Source organism: Lacerta agilis, chromosome 8, assembly GCF_009819535.1.
Source record: "Lacerta agilis isolate rLacAgi1 chromosome 8, rLacAgi1.pri, whole genome shotgun sequence".
NCBI lineage: Eukaryota > Metazoa > Chordata > Lepidosauria > Squamata > Lacertidae > Lacerta > Lacerta agilis.
In genome coordinates this window covers 33,906,667-33,930,760 of record NC_046319.1, presented here as the reverse complement: position 1 = coordinate 33,930,760, position 24,094 = coordinate 33,906,667, and the positions used below count along the sequence as shown (strand labels likewise).

The window sequence follows — 24,094 nt, the reverse complement described above, 5'->3', positions numbered from 1 at the left end:
GTATAGAAACATACCAGTAGTTTAAAACACCAGGTGCCAATGGGTAATTTAAAATGGTTACCATACTGCAACTGATTAAGTGGAGTCTAGTCAACAAAAGCTTATACAGTACACATATTTAGTCTTTTGTGATGCAATAAGACTACACAGCTGCCTCTCTGGAACGGACACTGCAGTACTAGCGCCAATGTATACACATAGATTATGGCGCGGTGGGGGGAATCGCTAAAGGGCAGTAAAAGAGAGTGCTTAATTGCAAAAGGCCATCTTATAAAGCAACCCACGGCTGCCGGACACCATCCAGGTAATTAATCCTTTTTTCACCCCTATACTTTTTAATTAAGGAATGTACTGATTTGCATTATCTAAACCGCAAAATTGATTTTTCATTTTCTCGTCCGTGGAATGATGTCTTGGGCGTCAGGATTCTCATTTGTTTGTAAAGACCAGAGCAAGAGAAATAAATTAATGTACTGTATTAAAAGCAGGGAGGTGGACAGAGACTTGCCAATGATTCAAGGTAGAGAGCCATTAACACAGACATATTCTTGAGGTTTGAACAACCTTTTCATTTCAACTGTGCTCGGAGCATTCAAGAAGTGTGTCAAGAGCTTATATATTATATATTTTATTATATATGATATATCTAGATATATATACACAGATACAGTTGGTGTACATTTTTAAATGGTCTGACATATAAAAGCATACATAAAAATTGCTGAGCCAAATGATTTAGAACAAGTCATTTTATTTCACTATAATTAATGTACTCTTCCCACTAGGGATTTATGCAATTAAATAATTAGCCATAATGTCACCCAAGGGTGTTCTTAATGACTTTTCGTATACATTTGTCTCTGTTAACAATAACTCAGCCTTATCAAGCTGATATTTTCCAGGGGAAACCTTTATTTTCTTTGTCTCATTTTTTAAAAAGAATTTTTTTGTCATTTTTCTACTTTTAAGTTTGATTTGAAGCTTATTTTCACTCTTTTCAAAGAGTGCAGATAGACCTTTGGGGGATCTAGTTGAGGCTTCCTATTTCTATTATTAAAGTATGTTAATAGCTATACAACATTATAGACCAACTTCTGCAAAAAGGGGGAAATGATTATTATTATTAAAGGAAGTATTCATGGAATCAAAACGAAGTTTCAGCTGCTGTTTAGGTGTAATCAGAACTGCTCTTATGCCATAGAACCATAGAATTGTAGAGTTGTCAGTGTTTTAATATCCTGACTCAGACAGAAAAAGCAATGAAGACATTGTCACATGAGCATTTTATTATTATTAGAAAATCAACTACTGTAACTCTCCTGATGGCTTCATTCCAATTCACAGGGCTTCAAAATTACTGTGCTCTGGGCTGTTTCACACATAGCACAACGCAACATACTCACTGTGCATCTACCCACACACACAAAAAAATGGCCCCAACCCCTACTTTCTCTAGTGTGCGTCTACAATGTGCGCGTCTTCAAATACTTAATAGTTGCATTCACACATCGCTGCATTTTGGTGTAGACCAACAACAACAAAGTTTTAAATTGAAACACCTGAAAAGGCCCTAAATCTCATTGATAGAAATGTTGCTAAGATTAATTCAGAGAGAGAGAGAGAGAGAGAGAGAAGAAGAAGAAGAAGAAATATCACCTTTATGAAGGCTGAGTAATGTCCACAATTCATTATACGTATTAGTTTTCAGATTAAAAATCAGATTCTTTTTTCTTTTTTTTAATGACCCAAGGGGAGAGGAAATTGCAAAGCTTTCAGTTGTGAACCCTAATGTGGCGTAGTTTTGGACTAGGAATAGGGAAACATGAGTTCAAATCTCCACTCTGTCATGATGTTCACTGAGTGACTATGGATCAGTCACTATTTCTCAGTCCAACCAGTTTCAGAAGCCTTTTTTAAAAAAAAGAGATAGGATTTTTATTTTTACTTTGCCGTGAGGGTGGAGAAAGTCATGTACACAAGCTCCTTGGGAGAAGAGCAAGGTTTAGACCTAGTTAACCCTCCATCTCTTTCTTTTCTTTTCTTTCTTTTCGCAAATGTCATGTGACCTTCATCACATCCACACACCCCGTTTTCTCATCATGATTCAAACACCTCCTTCACTCTCCGAATACAGGACAGGAGCGGTTCATTTTTGCATTCCAAATTACAGAAAAGTTTAGCTTTTTAAAAATAATGGTCTGTTTGATGTTTCATGTGGAAGAATGATGGGATACAAATATGATGAATCAACACCTTTTTTATAAACCATTTTGCTATGAAGATCGCTGGGGCACCTTGGGCCAGTCACTGCCTCTCAGCCCAACCTACCTCACAGGGCTGTTGTGTGGGTAAAAAAGGGGAGGGGGACTAGGGTTGGGAATGCCTAGGCTCATCAAAGTCATGAAGCTCACCAGGGGATCTTGGACCAGTGACCCTCTCTTGACCTTGTCTACCTTACAGGGTTGTTGTCAGGATAAATGGGGGAAGTCAGAGAACCATGTAAACCACCTTGCACTCCTTGGAGAAAAAGTGGGGCTTTAAATTATAAACAAACAAACAAAATGCTGGTAACTTTGCCTCAGCTCCTACTGTTGATGGCAGCTGAGAGATTAGAAGTTATCACCAGGAAGCCTTCCGACCAGAATGAGTTTTACTGGAAAAACAGTAAGATAAGAGGAATCTGCTGGATCAGCCCAATGGCCCATCTAGCCCTGCATCCTATTATCCTATTATCATGTGACCAAGCAAATACCCGGAGGGCAGCAAGGGGGCCTACAGGGGCGGGAGGTCCCCCCCTGCTGCCCCCAAGTGGGGGAGGGGGCTCTGAAAAACCAGTTGCTGGTTATGAGGGAAGTTTGTTGTTTGGAATAGCATTGCAAGGGCATTTGAAATGCAATGGTTGATTCAGAACTTAATAACCGCTGGCTGCAGAAGTGCCTGCTTTTTTGCGGTGGGGGTGGGGAGGTTATAAAAGACCAGAAAGCGGAGGGGACTCCAAAGGCCCTCAGCACAGTGGGGAAGAGATCTAGCAGGCTCACAGTCCCCAGTTTGCAAAGTTCGCAACTGAGTGAGAGATGCATTAGCAGAGATTTCTACCTGACTGAGCGTATTCCATCCCCTGCAGAAACAGGTTGACTCTGTTTATTCCCCCTCTTTGGCTTGTGGGAGAAGCGGGAGGGAGGAGAGACTCCTCTCCCGCTGCTGCTCTAATCTAGATCTAAAAGCTGTTTGATCAGATTTCCGGATTCACACGCGGCTCTCTAGCGCCACCCTTAGAGAATGCGCGCAACTTCCATTGATTTTCTGTTTTGTTTCCTCTCTCTCTCTCTCTCTCTCTCTCTCTCCACACACACACACACACGCACTTGACTTTTGAGTTATTATATTTGCCTTCTCACATCAACCACTTCAGAGGGGGAGGCTTTGTGCCTTATTAGCTGATCCAAAGGAACAGCAAGGCGTAGCAGGGAGAACGCGAAGAGAGGGAGAAAAGGCTGGCTTCTTTTCCTCCTCTGCCGTTCAAAACCTGTTGCAAGCGACTCTCTCCCCCTGTTGGGGTGGGTTTCGTCACACCCGAAGAATCGGAGGAACTGTGAACAGACAGACGAGATCCGCTGCAGCGAGTCACAAAGGGATGTGCAACTAGAACCGGGTGCGGTTGCAAAACAGGGGAATATCCGTGGCGTTGCTCGTTTTACAACGGAGAGGTTAGAAAAAGATAACGGATGAAATGCCTACCCCTACCCTCACCACCTCCCGCGGCCCTTGACAACACACGCTCCAGAATAACGCTCCAGAATAACACACGTGAAGAGTGAAAACTTCAGAATCTCTCCTGATTACGAAGCTTACTCCGAAATAACTTGCTTTTCTTTGATATGCTATGCATACATTTAAAAGGCTTCGAAAGAACTCCTGGACTTTTGTTTTGTTTTATACCTTCACAAAGAGGCATAAAACAAATTAGCCTCCTATTGGTATCGTACATAAGAAGAGTAGACTCCGGGATCACTCCGGGATTTTCTTTTACATAAACCAAGAGCGAGGGAAACTCTAATAAGGATTTCCTTATTTTCTTAAATGCAAATAAAAACACACATATTCAGATGCGTGCGCGTGTGAGTATTAAATGCGCGCACCCCCACACAAACACAGGTAAACCAGAGAGAGAAGGCGGGGGACGAGGAATGTCCCCTTCGGTGCCAAGATCTCACATCGGTGGCCAACAGGCAGCGTCGTATCAAGTTGAATGGTTCAACGAGGGCCTTCCCATTTGTTAATTGAGGCAATTACACCCCAGTGGCAATGGGCAGCCTGGTCTCTGGGCAGCCATCAATCATTCTCTCCTTGATCTGTCAGTGCCTCCTCTCTGCGGCTCTCCGCCGCCTCCCCTTGTGCTTCGCTGGGTTCCTGCTTATGCGAGGCCGTTTCCACATTCTGGTGGGGAGGGTCCCTTAGGAGCCCCGGATTTACACTGGACGGGATGCTCGGGAAAAGGAGGACTGGTCCGGTGGGATCTAGGAGGGAGGGCGAGAGCAGAACAGAGGAGGAAGTCTCGTCTCTTCCCTCAACGCCCCAACTAGGTCCTATTTGTCCGTTTCTGTCTGCCCCCACCCCCGGGGGAGGAAAAAAATAAAGGGCTGGGGGATGAGCTGTTTATAGAAGGGTTTCAACCAATCATTTATCATACGGTCACAGACCCATTCAGACAAGGATTTCTTTTCTGTCCTATTTTGGATTTTGGGATTTCTTGGGGACTAGCAAAAGGCAGAGAACTTTATTGTACACTCAAAGGCGTTCTTTGAGTTCAGTGTGTGTTCAGTGTCTATTGGAAATATTATTTGCCCCTTAAACAAAGGTGCCCCTGTTTAACCGGGCAGGAGAATATAACCTGACACAGAAAGGGCGAAGTATATTTCGAGGTGAGCGAGGAGTGTCCCACATGTTAAGATATGGGAGGCAGTATATGTTAATGACAGAGTCCATACATTGAGGAGGGGGTTTGCCCCCTTCCCCCCTCTGGCGCCACCCATGGTGAGAACCCATGTTAGAAGAGGCGCTCCTTTCCGTGCCAGGGTGAAAGGGGGGTCCCTTCTAAAACTCTATCTGGGTATGAGGCAAGCAGCTAGCAACTAAGACCAGTCTTGAACTTCAGCTCCCATCGCCTGTGGTCACTGACCACGCTGGCTGGGGGGGGGGAGTTGGGAGCTGAAGTCCAACAGTATATGGAGGGCCACAGGTGAGCCACACCTGAAACACACACGCCAAAGCCCCAACTATTGTTTTATTCGTATTCCAAAGTAGGCATTGTTGAACTGAGTTAATCAATTAACTTTAAAACAGATTAATCCATTGGATTAATTATTGAAAGGCTTGGCAGTCCCGATTCTCCCAGTTCCCATCTCAAACACGCTGATCCAATGCATGCTTACTCAGAAGTAAGTGCCCTCCGGCCCCTCCCATTGAATTCAGTTGCACTTTACTCCCAAGTAAGCGTGCATAAGGTTCCATGGCGTCCTACAGCTCAACCCCGTAGAATGCATGTCCACCCAGGAGGAAGGTCCATTGAGTGGAACTTCGCTGACCATGCATCGCACCCCGCGGATTCTCCGGATCCAGGAAGTCTGGTGCCACTGTAGAATCACCTGCTGCGCCATTTCCCTGTTTGGAAACCTAGCTCATAAAACGTGGATCCCTTGGTTAGGGAAGACGAGTCAGTGATGAGAGGGGGGAGAGAAATACGTTGAAATCATTTGTGCGCTGACGGCAGACAACGGGGTGGTAGGGAATCATTTCTTTTATAGTAATATAATAATCACACGCCAATAAAAGTTGCGTCTTTTTACAGCCAGGTTAAATACGCATCTTCCAGGTGGTCGACGGATTGATCCAGAAGATCATAACGTGCGTGTGGGTTGCCTGAGGGTGGAGGAGAGAGAACACAGCCTCATAAGGCTGCAGCAATACAAAGTTTCTGGCTGGAGGGACTGCTGAAGCCCTCCATTAACTTTAGGATGGAGCAATTCCTGTGCATATCTGTTCAGAGGTAAGCCCCATTGAGTACAATGAGGCTTAGTACCTGGCAAGTGTGTATAGGATTGCATATGTTTCAAGACTTTTTTTTTGTTGTGTGTGTGTTTAGATTGGGTATGTGTGTGTTAAGGAGGTAGGAGGAGAAAAACTTGAGAGTGAAGGTTATAGGATAGTAATTCTTGCGCCATCAATTTACAGGTCTTTGCAAAGAGCAATCCACGCAATTGGGGGGGGGGCTTCTCCCTCTCGCAGTTTACCAACCATATTTCGACCGGAAGAGGAGAAGGGAATGGGTAGGTCAGGGATGGCTATGAACAAAGATAGTTTCACCGTGATCCTCTATTATTAGAGCCTGACCTCTTCTCCTTTATTCAGCTATGGGTCCAGCTTGTGCAAGGAGTGCTTGTGCAAGGGGATTCCTACGCCCCCACTGTAGGGCCTACAGGGTGACAACGGCTGGTGACAAAGTTACTAATGATTCTGGGTGCCTATGGGGTGGCCATGGGGTTGGGGACAGGTAAGGGATTTAGGTAAGGGACTCTGGTAGCGCTGTTGGTTAAACCATAGAGCCTAGGGCTTGCCAATGAAAAGGTTGGTGGTTTGAATCGCAGCGACGGGTAAGCTCCCTTGTTCGGTCCCTGCTCCTGCCAACCTAGCACTTGGAAAGCAAGAAGTGCAAGTAGATAAATAGGTACCACTCTGGTGGGAAGGTAAACGGCGTTTCAGTGCGTTGCTCTGGTTGGCCAGAAGCGGCTTAGTCATGCTGGCCACATGACGCCGGCTCCCTTGGCTAGTAAAGCAAGATGAGCGCCGCAACCTCAGAGTCGTTCGCTACTGGATATAACGGTCAGGGGTCCCTTTACCTTTTTAAGGGATTTATGGAGTTATACTGACTGAGAAATGGTCTTCCTGATCTGTCATTGGACCAAGGAGCGCATCCCATGCTGATTTGAGGAGTGGAAAGGAGGAAAGAAAATCAGGTCGCGATCCGGCAAGCATTTTAGCTGGTGCTAAAGCCCATTTAACTCAATTGAGTTGAACACGCCTAGGACTGAGATTAGGATTGGACCTCATAGGACGGGTATAGAATGGTAAACAGCAGCTCCCTAGTTTTCATTTGTTCCTGTGGGGTGAATGGGGGAGCCCCCTAGGGGATGCAAGTGTGTTTCTCTAGGTGGAGGTGAAGGAAACGTGGTGTTTCTTCCCGCTGGTGGCGATGACGCTGCAGCGGAGGGACGTAAAGGTGAATTCTGTCCTTTTGTGTTCTCAAATCTGGGTTTGGGTTGTCTGAAAAGAGAGAGGGGAGGGGAGAGGTATGGGAAAGCAAACAAACGAACAGCAACAACAAGAACTAGCGATTTATAGAGGGAGATATTTAACCCTCTCCCAGCAGGGACGGACAAGAATGAAGCTGCCCGTTTGTTTCACAGCAGAGGCATGTGGTGATATATAGCAATTGTAATAGTAGTAATAGTTGTTGTATTCCGAGAGAAACCCAGCAAATAAACTAAACTGAGGGAGGGAAAGGTTGTGTGAGCATGCATGTCTATAGTTGTTGTTGTTGTTGTTTTTGTTTTTTTGCGAGGGGATCCCATGAATCCGTTTCCAACACAAACGGGTAGCAAAAGAGCGAGCAAGCTTCAGGGTGCACCAGAACTCTTCCTCAGGCTGGATGGCGCAAGCTGGAGCTGGGAGTAAAGGAAACCGGGGGAAGCTGGTTTGTCATGGAAGTCATCGCTTCTGCCTTGGTGGACAACAATACACTTTTGTTGTATAGGCAGAAAGGGGCGTGGTTATGGGCGGGCCTGAGGGGCGCCTGCACTTTCAAATTGACCACACCACTGCTTGTCAATTACCCTCTGCAAAAAAAGAATAGAAAAAAGAGGCAAGGTCAGGGCTCTGCCTTTAAATTTGACGTGCTCAGAGGCACCGTTCACGGAATAAATAACAACAACAACAACAATAATGCCTGATACAAGCAAGGGCGCCTTTTAAGATGCTCAGCGCGAGGCTCAGGATTGGCACGAAGATCTCGGGATTACTTATGACGTCACTCGGCTCCTCTGGCTGGGGAGCGGCGCGCGAAAGGACTCGAACGGGAAGAGAAAAACAATGCACAAGCGAACTCTTCCACGGCTTGCCAGCTTTGACGTTTCCTTTCCACCCACCCACTCCGGGCACCCCTCCACCACCATCATCACCAATTTCTTTCCAACATCCTCCTCTCCTCCCCCCCCCGCCTTTCCAACGAAACTCGTCCTCTGTTGAGCTGTTCCCCCCTCCATAGATTCTATCTATCTATCCATCTATAAATGATCTATATCTATATTTGTAGCCCCCCCTCTCTTTCCAAGAAGCATCAGGATGAGGAGGGGGCGGGCGGGGAGCTCCGGCGGAGGCTGCGAGCCTCTTTCCCGCAGATGCCCGCTTGCAATCATTTATAATTCACGTGTGTAGAGAGGACGCGGGGGGGGGGGGGTTGTTGCGAAGAGAAGAAATAAAAATAATCCATATCAATCCTGCTCGTAATTGATCGTCATCAAGAGGCAGCGTGGGGATGGGGGTGTGAAAAGGTGGGTCGGGAGGGAAGGAGGGGGAGGACTCAGTGGCGAAGGATTTGGGGAGGGGGGAGAAAGGGGGGGGGGGGTCAGCCAAACCTCCGTTCAAAAAAAGAAAACCCACCCCAAACAAAACTGGAAAGCAACGATGTCTTTTTCACAGCTTGGATATCCTTACAACACATCTTCTCAGGTAAGTCCAAACAGCCAACACTTTTTTTTTTTTTAAGTTGGGGGGAGAACCTGGTCTGTGGCATGGCGTGCAATGTCAGGCATATTTTCAAAGCCTCCTTTTCATTTATCTAGTTTTAATCATTTTTGTTTGTTTGTTTCAAATGAATATCTGGAGGAGATGCTGCGTCGCCCCCTCCCACCTTCCTTTGATCTGTGTGATGGGTGTCTGCGTGCGCGTGTTTGAATGAATGGGGGATATGGTGAACCGGCAGACTGCTCCTACCCAAGTTTACTCAGGAGTAAGACAGGCTGTTTGCAATGGGACTCAATCCCAAAGAAAAATGCAGAGGATCGCAGCAAGAATTTGTTTTTCTTGCCCCCTCTTCCCCTCATGAATACCTGTTCAGTTTTAAGTGGTGGCAAGTTTGGGCGGAAGGGGGTGGGGGGAGATTCCTGAAGTTCAGTTGATCTGCAAATCTCTTATTGATTTTCCACTGAAGGCGACCCGTGTATGTGTTTGGGTACAGGTATTTATAGGACTGGCACAATTTGGGTGTGCTCCCCCACCTCCTCTCAGATCCAATAAATATTGACCTACGGTTCTCAGAGTGACAAAATAACTTGGAAATAAAGTTTTGCCAAGGTGACCAAAGCTGTTCTAAGATAGCCTACTAACTTGGAAGATACTGACTTGGAAGGAAAGTCCAATCGATTCCAATGGAACTTATTGACTCGTCGCAGTTTTCTCACGCGAAGATGCATTCCTATGCACACCTGGTTGAGAAGTCAGTCCCATTTTGGAAGGGGGCGATTGCTACTGAGCCCACACGCTTTCGTAGTCCAATTTAGATTTGGATTTCGGATTCTGCTTATTCCGGTGTAATCCACGAGAGTCAGTCCTCCCCTCCCTATTTATTTGTTTTCTTTTTACCTGAGGGGTAGGCGGGGGTAGAGACCTGGGAGGGCGAGGTGTGTATTTGAGAGAAAGAATAACAACGTATGCAGCCAATTCAGTGTCATTTACTCTATTGTGTCATACGGTGTAATGCAAATTGCAGAAGTATACTATGACTTGATCTAGAATTCAGGAACCTACTTTACAGCGAGTCAGACCGTCGGTCCATGCAGTTCAGTATTGTCTACACTGACTGGCAGCCGTTCTCCAGGCTTTCAGGTGGGGGAGGGCTCTCCCAGGCTTATCTTATATATACTTTAAGGGGAAAAAATCGGTCTTTTAATTGACTTGGTATCCGCTGCTCTCTCATGAGAGCAACCTTTCTGCTTCCCCTTGCTTTCCAAGCCTCCCTGCCTGATTTCGGTCCCAGGTGCCTCATCCCCGCCGACTTCGTGCCTCTGCGGATGAAGCTGGAAGCCTCCCACAGTATTACACCTGCACAGCCTCCCCTCCCCGCTACCTCCATTCTCCCCCATATAATTTAAGGGAAGGTGGTATGTTTTAAGAGACTTATCTGGCTTGCCAGGATGGTACATTCCCTCTCTCTCCCTTTCCATTAAGATTTGCAAGCCACTCGGTGGATCAGAAATTCGAAGCAAAACATCACATTCGCTTTGGGGGCTTCCTTTGCTGTGCGTTGGGGTTGGTTTAGGAGACTCTGCACTTTTGGCATCCCGCCTTGGAGAGTCTCCTCAGGACCCCTGGATCTCCACAGCCCCATGGACCGGCTGGATCCTACTTGGAAGAAAGCGCAGTCCGTTTCTTCAGGGCTAACAAGGGTTTCTCCCCCAGCACCCACCCACTCCAAACGTGCTTTGCAATTAACGTGAAATTGTTTCTCGACTTTCTTTCTTGCTTTTTTTCTAATTATTTCTCTCTCTCTCTCTCTCAACTCCAGTTTTTCGTCTCAGCCACCTCTAGCACCACTTGCTGTGACTCAGGGACCCGATCCGTCTCCGATGTGTCCTCGGGATCTTCTTCCCAAACGGCCACCCTCTGCTGCCCCTCTTACGAGAACAGGCTGTTGGCCGGCTCCAGGACGGACCTCAATGCGGCGCTGGGGATGTACGGTTCGCCCTACGCAGCTGCAGCCGGCCAAAGTTACGCCAATTACCTCCCGTACGGAGCGGATCCGTCAACACTGTACACCACGCTGGTGAGTGAAGCGAACGAAAACGCCTTCCGCTCCCCTATGACTTTCGCGCTACAATTTGGTTACCAAGAGGAAAAGGGGGCGCTAGTCCCTCTTGACCTGGTAATGCACCTAATCGTATTAGCAATTTTGCAGCTGGGGGGGGGGGGAGGGGAGGGAAATCAGAATGCATTAACATTACAAGACGATGATGTTTACTCGGAAGTAAAATCCTGCGCTGTTCCTTGAGGTTTGGTTCCCTTCTTTGCTAGCATACAATTCTTACTAGGAAATTATAAAGCCCCACTGAGATCAGTGCTACTTACTTCCGAGTAGACATATTGGGATTTGGGGAGGTCCGTGTAGACCTGTTGGGTATTGAGAGTAACCTTAGGCACTCCAAGGTAGGAGTAGGCCCGCCCCACTGAACACAACTGGGTCTACTCCTCCTCGTGTCATAGGTATGGGATCCTTTCCGCAGGGCTCGGGGATATGCATAATGTTATTCTGAGCAAACATGCATAGACTCGAACCACGGGGCAGCGGTCCCTGTCTACACTCACCTGGAAGAGCGCGCGGCGAATTTAACCGGGATCTGCACAAAACCAAAGCGCGCGTGGAAAAGAGGACTTGCGGATGTGCACGGATTCGGGCACCCAAATTCCAGAAGAGCAATTATTATACTCAAAGCAGAAACCCCTCCTCCACTTTCCATCGATAGTTTGCGACTGTAAGCTCATTGAAGGCCGGGACCTATTGTTTTGTCTTGCTTTTTAATTGTCATGCGTTGCTCCCAAAATGATGTCGAGATAATGTAAAAATAAAATAAAATAAAATAAAATAAAATAAAATAAAGAGCTACATCCCTGTACCTCGCTCATCATACACAAAAGGGTCTCTGCCCCGAGGTAATTTGCAGTTATTACAATGATCAGGAGAGGAGACCAAAAAGAGGGAGACGAATATGGGCCAATTCTATTGTCACTTCAGAATTAACTCCCTGTGAGTCCAATGGAGCGTACACATTGGCAAATGTCATTATAATTACACCCTAAGGTGGTTTTTTTTTTTTTTTTACAAAACTAGCATGCTTCAGAAACTTAATATTTATGATAAGTTCATAAAAAACTATCCCCCCCTTTCTAGCGGATCCACCCATCCTTGATTTCCAAGCGAAACAAAATTTAGGAATTTTTAGTTAAAAAGCAGCAAGGTGGGACGAGCTCTGCGTTAAAGTTGGTAGGATTTTAACAATGCAGCTCCCTGTTTATTTGAAAACAGGTCCCATTTGTTCAACGGTAATTGCTGCTCAGTAAATGTGTTTTAGGACTGCAGTTTTAGGATCGCACCATGGAGTTTTAAAACCCAACATGGGAATTGTGTATGCATATAGTCAACCCTGGCCTCAACGCAAACTGGAAGAAATAGCAACTTCGGGAATCGTCCCCAAATAGTCCTGTGCTCAGCTGGCTCTTACTCCCATGAAACCCTGAACAGAATCACAGCCTAAACCCTCCCATTAGTCCAAAAGGTACTTAATCCGGTTTAAGAAATCCAGAGTAGCGGGTGCGATTTCACCAAATCATTGCTATTGGTTAGTTGGGGGATCTCGGCCCGGAGTAGGGTGGACTGGAAAGGAAGGAAAATGCATACGGGGGTCTCCCTTCGTACTCAGCCTTAAAACACTATTTTAATCCGTTTTCTAGAACTCCCAGTACGACATCAAGGACGGCTCCTCCGCTTTGCACGCGGGGATTGCACAGCCCACGGCCGCCGCCTATTACACCTACGAGCATTCCTTTGGGCAGTACCAATACGACAGGTAACAAGCGCTTTGATCAGCCGAGCGGGAGCTCTTTAGATCTGCCCGCGACTGTTGGGAGCTACAGCAGCGGCAAACCTCCGACATTCTTCCTCCCCCGCCGTTTTACCAATTGACTCGTCTCTCTGTGTGTTAATCCCGGGCGATCTGGGGAGCAGCCATCAGGAATAGCACGACTCCATTCGAAGGTTTGCTTTTGCAGTGGCGCCTGGAATGCTAGGCGTGCTTTGCAAAGGGAAAGGAGCCCCTTCCAATACCTTTCAAGGGACTCCTCAGTACCTAGGGAGCTGCCTGATACTGAGCGGGATCTATTGCCCCATCTAGCTCAGTGTTCCCCACAATGATGCATAGCAGCTCTCCAGGATTTCAAACAAGGTTTGGGTTGACTCTGGGGCCTTCTGCATACATAGCAGATGGTGATGATCCTATGGATATTTATTTAGGCCTACTCTCTGCATCTATATAGCTGTCCCATAACAGAACTTTTGTGAGGGGCTCCCATAGCAATAAAATAAAAGAATAACATTAACATACACTATAAAACAATAAAAGCTAGAGCAAATCAACTGAGGGAGAAACTCTGGGAATCAAAGCTCTGTGAGGGGAATAGAGGTCTCCTCCCATCAATCCTCAGCACAACTACAGTTCCCAGAATTCTTTGGGGGAAGCCATGACTTTTTAAAGTGGTATCCTAATGCTTTAAATGTGTGTGTGTGTGTGTGAATGTGACCTGTCTAGAGTGAAAGGCAACAGCTCTGCAGGAGATAGATGCCTGAGACTAATCTGGGACTATCTCCATGCAAAGCTAGTCTTTCTTTTGTCCTTTATAAGCTAGTTGCTCTGCTATCAGTACAACCTTTCATCTGGCCTAGCAATATATACATGCAAAAGAAGGCAGGCCAGCACCAAGACCTGTATTTTTTTCATAACAATCACTATTATAATTATTCAGCAATATAGCACTGGGGTTTGTCTAAATCTTTGTATTTGGTTCAGGCCAATGGCCCATCGAGTTCTCAACCAGATGCCTGTGGGAAACAGCCAAGCAGGACCCAAGCAGGAGACCACTCTCCCTCCTGTGGTTTCCAGCAATGGGTATTCAGAAGCATTCCTGCCTCTGACTGTGGAGGCAAAACACAGTCATTCTGGCTTGTAGCCACTGGTATCCTCCATAAATTCATCTTTCATAGCCATCAAAAATCCTCTTTCATAGCCATCCAAGTTGGTGCCCATCACTACCTCCCTTGGGAATTCCATAGTTTAATTAGGTACTATGTGAATAATTTATTCACTATGTGAAGTAATTATTTTATCTGTGATGAATCTTCCAGCATTGTTCTAGTGTTATGAAAGAGGGATGAAAACTTTCTCCATGTCATGCATAATTTTATAAAAATGCAACCCAGATGAGGATCCTGCAATCCTCCAGATGTTGTTGGATCCCAGCTTCCATCAGCCCCAGCCAGGGTGGCCAGTGATTAGGGATGATGGGAGCTGGAGTACAACAACATATGGGGGATGCACAATTCCCCATAACTCTCCCTTTCCCCACTTTCAGCTGGTAGATCTCTTCGGACTTAGACTTCCCGCAGCACTGAGAAGCCACAATGAGGAAAAACATGGCCTGCTGCTTTTCTGTTTGTTATATAGCTGTTGGGTGATGTGTGAGAGTGTTTTTAGGTTGAAGTCCTGTATTCACTTACAAGAGAGTAAGCCCCATTGAACTTAGAGCGATTTACCTCTGAGTAAACATGCATAAGATGGCATTGCCAATAGGAATCTGAGGAGGAAGTAGTTTATTTCTGAAGCCATCCTGTGCTTTTCTTTTTAAAATAAATGGAAGAAAGAACTCACCACCTGCAAGATGCAACTGACTAGAATATTCAGTTAAGATATATTTTAGTAACATTTCTCATTCTTGTCATCGTTTAGACCTGATGATAGCAAATGGTGTAGAAATGCAATCCTTTGCATGTATGCTTAGAAGTCCTATTGAGTTTAATAGAACATGCTCCTCTGTAAGTGTGTATATAGAATTCTATCTAAACACTGTTATCGTGTAGTAAGCCCCACTGTACTCAGTGGATCAAACTTGTGAGTAAATTTGCCTAGGATCACTAACAAATGACCTCCACAATTGGAGGCATTATGCTGTTAGTTGCTGGAAACTGCAGGAGGAGAATATGCTCTTGTGCTCAGGTCTTTCTTTGTGGGTATCCCGTAGGAATCTGGTTGGCATTGTGAGAACAGGATGCTGGACTAGATGGGCCACTAGTCTCATCCAGCAGGTGTGTCTTATGTTCTTAAGCCTATGAATGGGCTGTAGTTATCTTCTCATTGGCCAATGCCTCTACTGATATGGAAATTATTTCCTAGTTATACAGAAGTTGTGTTCATCTTGACATTGTTCCATTTTGTGGTTCCCTTCTGCCTGGAAAGCAGCATATGCACCTCCATACTTGGCTCAGAAAATCATGCTCAGCATCTCTATCTCCCTGCCAGATATGGAACAGTGGATTTTAGCAGCTCAGCCAGACGCAAGAATGCCACCCGAGAGACCACTAGCACTTTGAAGACATGGCTGTATGAGCACCGGAAAAACCCCTACCCTACCAAAGGAGAGAAGATCATGCTGGCCATCATCACCAAGATGACCCTCACTCAGGTCTCTACCTGGTTTGCCAATGCTCGGAGAAGGCTCAAGAAAGAGAATAAGATGACCTGGTCGCCAAAAAACAAAGCAGGAGAAGAGAGGCGAGAGGATGGTAGAAGGAATGGCGAAGACTGTGGCAGTGAAAATGAAAGCAAAGGTAGGCTTGGAAATGGTCTTGCTGGTTGTGAAGATATAATGGGTTCTTTGGAGGAAAACATAAAATAAAATAATTATTATATTGTATTTCCTGGAGCCATCTGGTTGACCACTGTGGAGGTATACAAAAAAAGTATCAGGTGCTATAATGATTATAATACAACAAAACCAAAACACCAAACTGGCTTGCAAATATAAAGAACAATTTTACTCAGTTAAACACACTAAAGTGCAGCCACTGTGGAGTGCAGGGTGCTAGTCTTGATAGACTGGGATGGAGAACTGTTGGGCCTCCAGATGTTGCTGGGCTGCAGCTCCCATCAACCCCAGCTGGCAGGATCAAGACTGATGGCAGTTGTAGTCCAGCAACATCTTGAGGGACACAGATATTCTCCAACTCTGAGATATTGCAGATCTTTGATCTGATCTCTCAAGGCTCCTCTTATGTTCAGTTTTTGATGCCCTGCTGGGTTGCACCAAATGTCTATCAAGTGGTCTACCAGATGCCTCCAGGAAGCCCACAGCGTCCCGCCTGTGCTCAGTGGTATACAGTCTCTGCTTTGAATACAGAATCCATCCATCACAATGAATGGCCATTGGTAGAACTGTATTATTATTTTTCACAAACCATCTTAAAAGCCATCTAAGGTAATGGCCAACACGACATCTCTGTAGCAGGGAGTTCTATAAATTTGATTATATGTAGTGTGACTAAATACACACACACACAATTTTGTCCATAGTTCTAATGTCTAATTCAATATCAGATATGAAGGGAATGCCTTATTTGCTTCTTGTCCTTGGTATTTAGCTGGAGGTTGTCTGAATGTGAAAGTACTAAACTATCACTGTCTGTAAATGAGAAGTGCAATGTTCTGATCTCCTTGCATTTTGGCATGGTAGTTCAGGGCTGGCCAGCCCAATACATTTTGCCCCTTGAGGCAAAACCAGTCAATTGTGGCCCCCTGCCACTTCTCCTCCTCTTCTCTTCCCCCACCACTACCACTGCCTCCTCCTTTTCCACCTCAGGTGATGAGGTGGCATAGAGAAGCCCTGGCATGCTGAAGCTGGTGGTGGAGAAAAAAGGCCAGAGAAGAGAAGGCAGTGCTAGTGGTGGCCCCATTCTTCTCAAGTGGCAGCCATGGGTAAAAAACTCAAGAGGCAGTGAGTGGTCTTCTCCTTGGGGTCCCGAATCCACCACCCCACCAGTTGTCCCCAGCCTGCCACCTGAGGTGACTGCCTCACTGAGGCTATTGTGTGGCCTAGCCTTGCAGTTACTCAACCTTCTTGTGGGTTGTTGTTGTTGTTGTTGACACACATCCTTTCTGCCCCTGCTTTTCGTTCCAAAATACAGATCCCAAAAGATGCAAAGAAGAAAAGGAATTGCAGCTGAGTGATCTGGAGGACTTGGATGAGGAGGAGGCTGAAATCAAGCTGGAGGCAGAACCGAAGCATCCACACCAAGAAGGCCCTGGTGTGGGCAGCACCTTGGCTGAGGCAAAAAACAACAACTGCAGCCTTAGCCTGCCCAACCACTTCCAGGCCTTCCCCTGTGCCAAAGGTGACTCGGCACTTACGGGGGACTTCCTTGGCCACAAGGGAGGAGCCACCTTGGTGGGTGGCCTTGGAAATCATGGCCAACCCTACGAAGCCCCTGAGAAGCCCAGGATCTGGTCTTTAGCTCACACAGCGGGGGCCAATGTGATTGTGGGACCCATGAGCCATCCTGCTCAAAGGACAGAGAGCCCCGACTGTTTGGTGCTCAGGGGAAGGCCCCCTGGGGCTGTGGGACAATGCGGTGAGGAGAGGCCCCTGGGCAGCCTCGTGAGAACACAGTCTATTCATGACAAGGCCTTGGAGGAGCTGGCCCAACCGACCAAGATCTTTAAGAATTCAACCTTCAACCTGCAGTCCATCTCTTTAAACTATGCTTCCTATCCCATGCTGGGCGAGACCTGTCAGTATTCAGCAGGAACTGAAGGTAGCCAGCTTCTTGAGATTCCTCCCTTTCTTTCCATATCCAGAAGCACTGCTTGATTTTAGCGAATGGAAGTTTATGTGGTGTCAAAAGCTCTGCCATGGTTTTCTAGGTCCAGGACCACATAATTCCCAGCCATTTTTCATGTAGTTACTGGATGCTAAATTTCTCCCCTCATTTTGGGGAAGGAGCACAAATGTCCTTTTCTGCATTATCCAAAAGATGAGTGAGCTTAACTCTCATTCTGAGAAATCTTTGACAAGTTGGTGGATTCACACAACCATTTTGAGTTGTCAAAGTTATTCAGTACCTTCCTTGTCTTTGTGGTGAAACAGTGACTGGTTATTCTTCTGAAAATGTTTGAGGTGTGGGTTGATCCATGTGGTGGTGGAAACCAGAATATCATCAAAACATGTCTGGATGTGTCATTGTCTGGATGTTCAGGCAGCTAAGTAAAAATGTGACAAAAGTAGAAAGAGAAATTCAGAATTAAATTCAGGAGCCTTGGCCAATTCAAAATGGTCTTGTGAATCCATCTGTTTCTCAAAGAACTTCTGGGAAGTAATGATCTTGCCATGTAGTAGAGTGTATAGGACACACCACAACATGACAAGGAAAAGTCAATGTGCAATAAGTTCACCATTTATTTTAAAGTACGTTAGTGGCAAAAAATCAAATGTTAAGTCCAGCAAGAGAACGATATATATGGTGAACCTGCTAAGTATCATATAGTTAGGTTTTGACTGAATGTTGAAAATGGACTTCTGTACATGCTCAGAGCCATGTCTTCACTGCTGATCCCACCTACAGGTACAGGAAGAAATTGCCCATTTCCTTGAAAAGATTCAGATTTGATCTGAAATGATTTTTTTTTGGGGGGGGGGAGGTAGAAATTTCAATCTGGAATGTTCAACACAAGCCTTAAAACCTGAAGGATTATTTGTACGTCTTGCTGATTAAAGTTAGCACAGCGAGGTTCAGCATTTGATTAGTGCATTCAATAGATCATAATAGAATTGTAGAGTTGGAAGTAACCATGGAGGTCATCTAGTCCAACCCTTTGCCCACAGCTGTCCCTGGGTGGACTTGAACCACTAGCTTTTAATAGCTGGACCCATTGTGGCACCCACTGTTTTGTGGTAACCAAGGCTCAACCCTTCAGATGAATTCTGATTTCTATCAGCCCCAGCCAATGTGTCCAGTGGTCCTTGATGATGGGAGCTGTATTCCAACAACATATGGAGGGCAAAACATTGGCTGCTTGTGCCCTAAAGACCAAAGATACATTAATGCAGCCACATTTTGAATGATACTCTCCACCCCTCACTCCCATCCTCTCTATGTTTGCTTCCCTGGGAGTATGGCTTACTGAACACACTGGAGGTTGTTGTGTGTTTCTTCTGTGCTGTGTATTGCTGTGGTGTTGCTGAAGTGCATTTGCGAGCACTATTTGACTTCATGGAGACTTTCACCATCTTAAGCGCATACAGGAGTGCAGCTTGATGATGATGATGATGATGATGATACTCCACCCATCTCCATCTGGCTGGGTTTCCCCAGCCACTCTGAGTGGCTTACAGCATATATAAAAACATAACAAAACATCAAACATTAAATCCTCCCAATACAGGGCTGCCTTCAGATGTCTTCTAAAAATCGTGTACTTCTTTATCTCCTTGACTTCTGAAGGGAGAGCATTCCACAGGGACAGTGCCACTGCCAAGCAGGGCCTTCTGGTTCCCTGTAACTTTGCTTCTCATAGTGAGGGAACCGCCACAAGACCCTTAGAGTGATGTGGGTGGAGACGCTCCTTCAGGTATACTGGGCCAAGGCCATTTAGGGCTTTGAGGGTTAGCACCAACACTTTGAATTGTACTTGGAAACGTCCTGGGTGCCAGTGAAGATCCTTTATACCTTGGTATAAGGCATCTTCTTGTGTTGTGCAAGCACACTCATAAAAGGGTGAAGGGTCAAATGCTAGGATGCAAAATTGTAGAAATATATATAGAGAGAGTAACCTTGTACTGAGTCAGACCATTGGTCCATCTAGCTCACTATTGTCTACACTGACTAGATGCAGTTTTCCAGGGTTTCAGACTGGGATCTCTCCCAGCCCTGCTTGGAAATGTCAAGGATTGAACCTGGGACCTTCTGGATGCTCTACCACTAAGCCACAGCCCTCACTCTGTGCAAATTGATATTTCTGACGGAGAAATGAGAGGTGTTAGCAAAGCAAAGCAAGCTTCAGGAACACACTTATAAATAAGCAAACAGAACCTACAATAAAATATTGCAGTGCATCCTGAGCTCTTACCAGGAGAGCTTCTGTTCAGGTTTCCTGTCAGCCATCCCTACCTCTAGATACCATAAGTTGTAAAGGGGCTGAAGCAAGAACCTTTTCTTCTGCAATTTGTTTTCTTTTCCAACTGACGCTGTACATTCTGTAGGTACTAAGCATGTTGAGTCTTTGTAAGGCTATATTATGGAGCTTTTGTCCATTTTTTTAATATAAAAAAACTTTTAAAATGTTTTTTTTTTGTACTTTTGAAAACCTTCAGGTTCCCCCAAATAGGTGATTATCAACACTCCTGTCTCACTTTTTGCATTATTTCAGTTGGCACTTAGCACTTGTTCATTAGTGTAATGATTATCCCTTTCCCCTTCTGAAATTCGTAGCATGGACATTCCTATAAGGACAGTGTTATGCTGAAGCTTAGAGAGTTTCCTTAAATCTTGAACTGCACGTATGGAAATGACAAACAAGGAATGGATTTTTTTTTCTTCTTGCAGTGTGCCCTGAATTGTTACAGAGACATTTTACAGTATTAGATGATGGATCAAGTTATGAATGGAAACAGAATGAGGTGCTTGGCAAATTTTGGAGAGACATGTCATTGTTATATCAAATCAGAGAATGGTAGTATTGGAAGGGAACCTACAAGGGCCATATAGCCAAGCCCCATGCAAGGCAGGAATCGCAGCTAAAGAATCCCTGAGAGATGGCCACCCACCCTCTATTTTGGAACGTCTTTACGGAGAGTCCACTACCATCTGTGGTAATCTGTTCCACTGTAGAATAGCTCTTGCTACCAGAAAGTTCTTCCTAAGGTTTAGGTAGAATCTCCTTTCTTGTAATTCAAATCCATTGGTTTGGGTCCTACCCTCTGGAGCAGCAGAAGACAAGCTTGCTCTATCTTCCACGTGAAAGTGAGTTTACCATTCCTTCTGCCACTGCACCTCTGATAATATCATCTGATCACCTCTGATCAATCAATCAATCTGGTAATCAATATCTGATTATATGATCTGATTTAGCTTTTTGTTTAGTGCTTTGTGTGTTGTTGTTTTAAACTGCATTTATATATTTGTGTTTCATTTTTGTTTTTTTTTGCTTTTTTTAAAAAACCCACAAATATAGGACATGATTGGTGGCTTAAGGGGGTGAATGCTTCCCTTCTTTCTAAATGTTATCTCCAGATCCTGCTTTCAAGTAGCTAGTCACAGGAGCAATGCTTTCCAAAATAGCAGGAAATCGCAACAAGCATGAAAAAAAGTCAAAATGCATTTCCTTTACACCCCCAAAGGCTCACTTTTGGAATTGTAAGAATGATTTGCCTTCAGAGGAATGCCAATGCCCCTCTTGCATTCTGTGTGATGCTGCCTGAATTATCTGGGTGTGAGCCTCCTGACTGGAAAGAAGGGAGCTCAGAATGGTCCCTCATACAGAAAGACAATGGTCAGCTTTCCCTGTGAGACAGGCGGTCCATCTCTGAGTTGACAGAGCTGGGATGATCCAATCTCATACAGTGTAGAGATGCAGCAAAATCCGCCACACACACCTGACATGGAGGCCAATGAGAAGTAAGCCAGGCCAGAACAGGGATTTATTCAGAGGCACAGCGAGCAACCTCTGTGAATGGGCTCACAAGAATCTTTATTTCAGTTTGTTTCTCTTTTGCAATATGATGGGAGTTTTCTCATTGCACCAGAGTTTCATTTTGGGGATGGAAAGAAATAAGGCAGGGATGGGGAGCTTGTGGTCCTCCATATGTGGCTGGGACTGATGTGGGTTGGAGTCCAAAAACATTTGGAATGCCACAGGTTCTGAAACGAAGGTCTAACAACGGGGGAAATGGATAAGTTGCATTCAAATATCTCATTGCTGGATTTCTGACACCTGCTTAAGAAACGTGATGGTGGGGCAGAGGTGGCAGTTTTCACCAGCTTCATTGCAGTTCCCCATGCCCACCAAAAATATAATTGCTCTGGAGGGTTGGGGGAACCAACTGGAGCAGCATGGGGTCCGTTAGCACAGGGATGTAGTACCAATTGCCCTCCAAATATTGTTGGACTCAAACTCCCATTTGCCTCAGCCAGCATGGCAAATGGTGAGGGACCATGGAAGTCCAAAAATGCCAGGCTCCCTGTTTTTGCAGTAATGCCTCCACTAGACCATTTGGATCCAGCCTATTGATTATGGAGTCATTTGCAGTCAAAATCTGGAAATGTTGGAGAGAGTGGGGAAAGTTGTCCACTGACTCTGATCAAGTAAGGTGTTTTTTTTAAAAACAAACAACATTTTCTTTTGTTAAAACAGGATTTGGGAGAAACATGAGAGGCACTCAAGGTTCCCTAGACCTAAGCGAAGTCTGTCTCAGTCAGCATAAAGACAAACTGAGAACAGCTTTCAGGCCAGTGCTGAAGAGGTGAGAAAGGTGAGTGCTGGAAGAGTTTATACTGTAAGCTGTGATTGCTGAGAAATTCCTCAGTTTAGGGTTTCCACCTTCCCCAAAGGCACCTTACCTGTAATTCACTGAGACATAGAAAGTTGCCTTATACTCAGTCAGACCACTGGTCCACATAGCTCAGTATTGTCTACACAGACTGCCTGCAGCTCTCTCTCAGCCCTACCAGGAGATGCTGGGGATTGAACCTGGGGTCTTCTGCGTGTAAAACATGTGTTTGACCACTCTTCCCTAAAAATAAAAAATCCAGATGGACTCAGAAGAGTGGCAGCTAGTCTGTTAGGCATATAGGAAAGTGCCTAGTACTGAGCCATTATAATAATAATACCAACCCTCCCCAGCTGTTCCCAATAGAAAAGGTAAGAAAGCAACAGGTCTAGTTTGCAAACACTGTGGTTCCTACTAGGTTTTTTTTTTAAGCAAAATTGTCCAGGTTTGGTGGAGAGTCATGGTAGTAGCTTCCACAGCCTTGTCACATATACTCTATCATCTCTCTATCTCATCTCTCTATCTCATCTATCTATCTATCTATCTAACTATCTATCTCTATCATATCTCTACCTTGGATAGAAAACTCTATTATCTGATTATAATTTTGTACTTTTATGTTGGTGTAACCTGCCCTGGGTGGTTCAGAAATCTAATTAATATGAAGAATATTTTTCACTCATTGCCAGGTGATGTGCTGATCTCCTTTCTCTTTCTCAGGCTTATGAAATCCAGCATGCTGGTAAAAAATCTCAAGAAGGTTTGGAACTTGCAGGCTTTCAGAAGGAATACCCACCATTCCCAATGCAAATTCCCATTTCTCTCTTTCTCTCTGTGTGTATGTATGTGTGTTTCTCCTCTCTCTCTCTCTCTCTCTCTCTCTCTCCACAAACTCCAAAGCATGAACTGCAGCTACAGCTTCTCATGGTAATGGAAGAGAAGAGATGATATTATATATGCACAACTTTCAAGGGACACCAGTGGAAGTCCAACCAGGAAAGCAGCTGTGGGGTCTTGTCTGTGCTACATTATATGAACACATCCCACACACTGAATTTTGCCACCAGATATATAATTGGACTCTTATCTATGTCTAGTAAGTTTCAAAAAATGCATCCTGATTTTTGGGGAGGCCTTGGCTTCTGTAATAGACCTACATTGTCTTCTGTGAGAGGCAAGCTGTCAACATGGTTACTGAGAGATCGCTCAATCTTCCTTTGTTCCTCAAAAATCTATGTGGGTTATGGGGGTTCTTCTTTCTTCCTCCATCCTTTCAAAAACAAACAGAAATGACACTTTTTAAAACCCCTTTGTCTTTTTTATTTTTTAAATAAGAGGTATTTGTCAGCCATGTTGTCTTGTACTCTGAAGGGGATTCTTTGGTAGTGCAAAATGCAAGTCTGTTATTTTCTGTCCTTGTACAAAGATATCACGGGAAAGTATTTTTTAAAGTCTCTAATTAAAAACCAAACAAATGAATGTTGTCAAAACAGAAGTGTGACCTTGAAAAGGCCGTGTGTGTGTGTGTGTGTGTGTGTGTGTGTGTGAGAGAGAGAGAGAGAGAGAGAGAGAGAGAGATTGAGAGCAATACCAAGCTGTCATGCACTTTATTTATTTCTCATCTATTTATTTATTGCACTTCTCAACCACCCTTCATCCAAATAAACCCCAGGGCAATTTGCAAACAGATCAATAAAATGCAGATAAAAATATAAACTATCAATTCTGGTGCAGAGTGTGGCAGCTAGGTTGTTTGTGGCAGCAAACTACCACTAGAATAAAGCAGCCAACTAGCAATGTTTGTACCAGTTGCCAATCTGCTGCCAGATCAGCTTTAAGGTGTTGGTACTAACATAAAAATCCCTATATAGCTCAAGAGCATGTTACTTGAGAGACTGCC

At 45.0% G+C, this 24,094-nt stretch overlaps 1 protein-coding gene across 2 annotated transcripts; it reads left to right on the top strand.

The window, feature by feature from the left end:
- Positions 1 to 172: 172 nt before the first annotated feature.
- On the top strand, positions 173 to 22,171 carry IRX6 (iroquois homeobox 6). Of its 2 annotated transcripts, none has more exons than XM_033158959.1 (6): positions 173 to 304; positions 10,619 to 10,876; positions 12,559 to 12,674; positions 15,177 to 15,484; positions 16,838 to 17,464; positions 22,059 to 22,171. In XM_033158959.1, exons 2-6 carry the CDS (start codon positions 10,784 to 10,786, stop codon positions 22,169 to 22,171), a joined length of 1,257 nt encoding a protein of 418 aa, XP_033014850.1. In that variant the 5' UTR covers positions 173 to 304; positions 10,619 to 10,783. The 2 variants fall into 2 exon arrangements, with proteins under 2 accessions (XP_033014850.1, XP_033014849.1); XM_033158958.1 differs by lacking the exon at positions 173 to 304 and adding an exon at positions 8,701 to 8,784.
- The last annotated feature ends 1,923 nt before the right edge of the window (positions 22,172 to 24,094 follow it).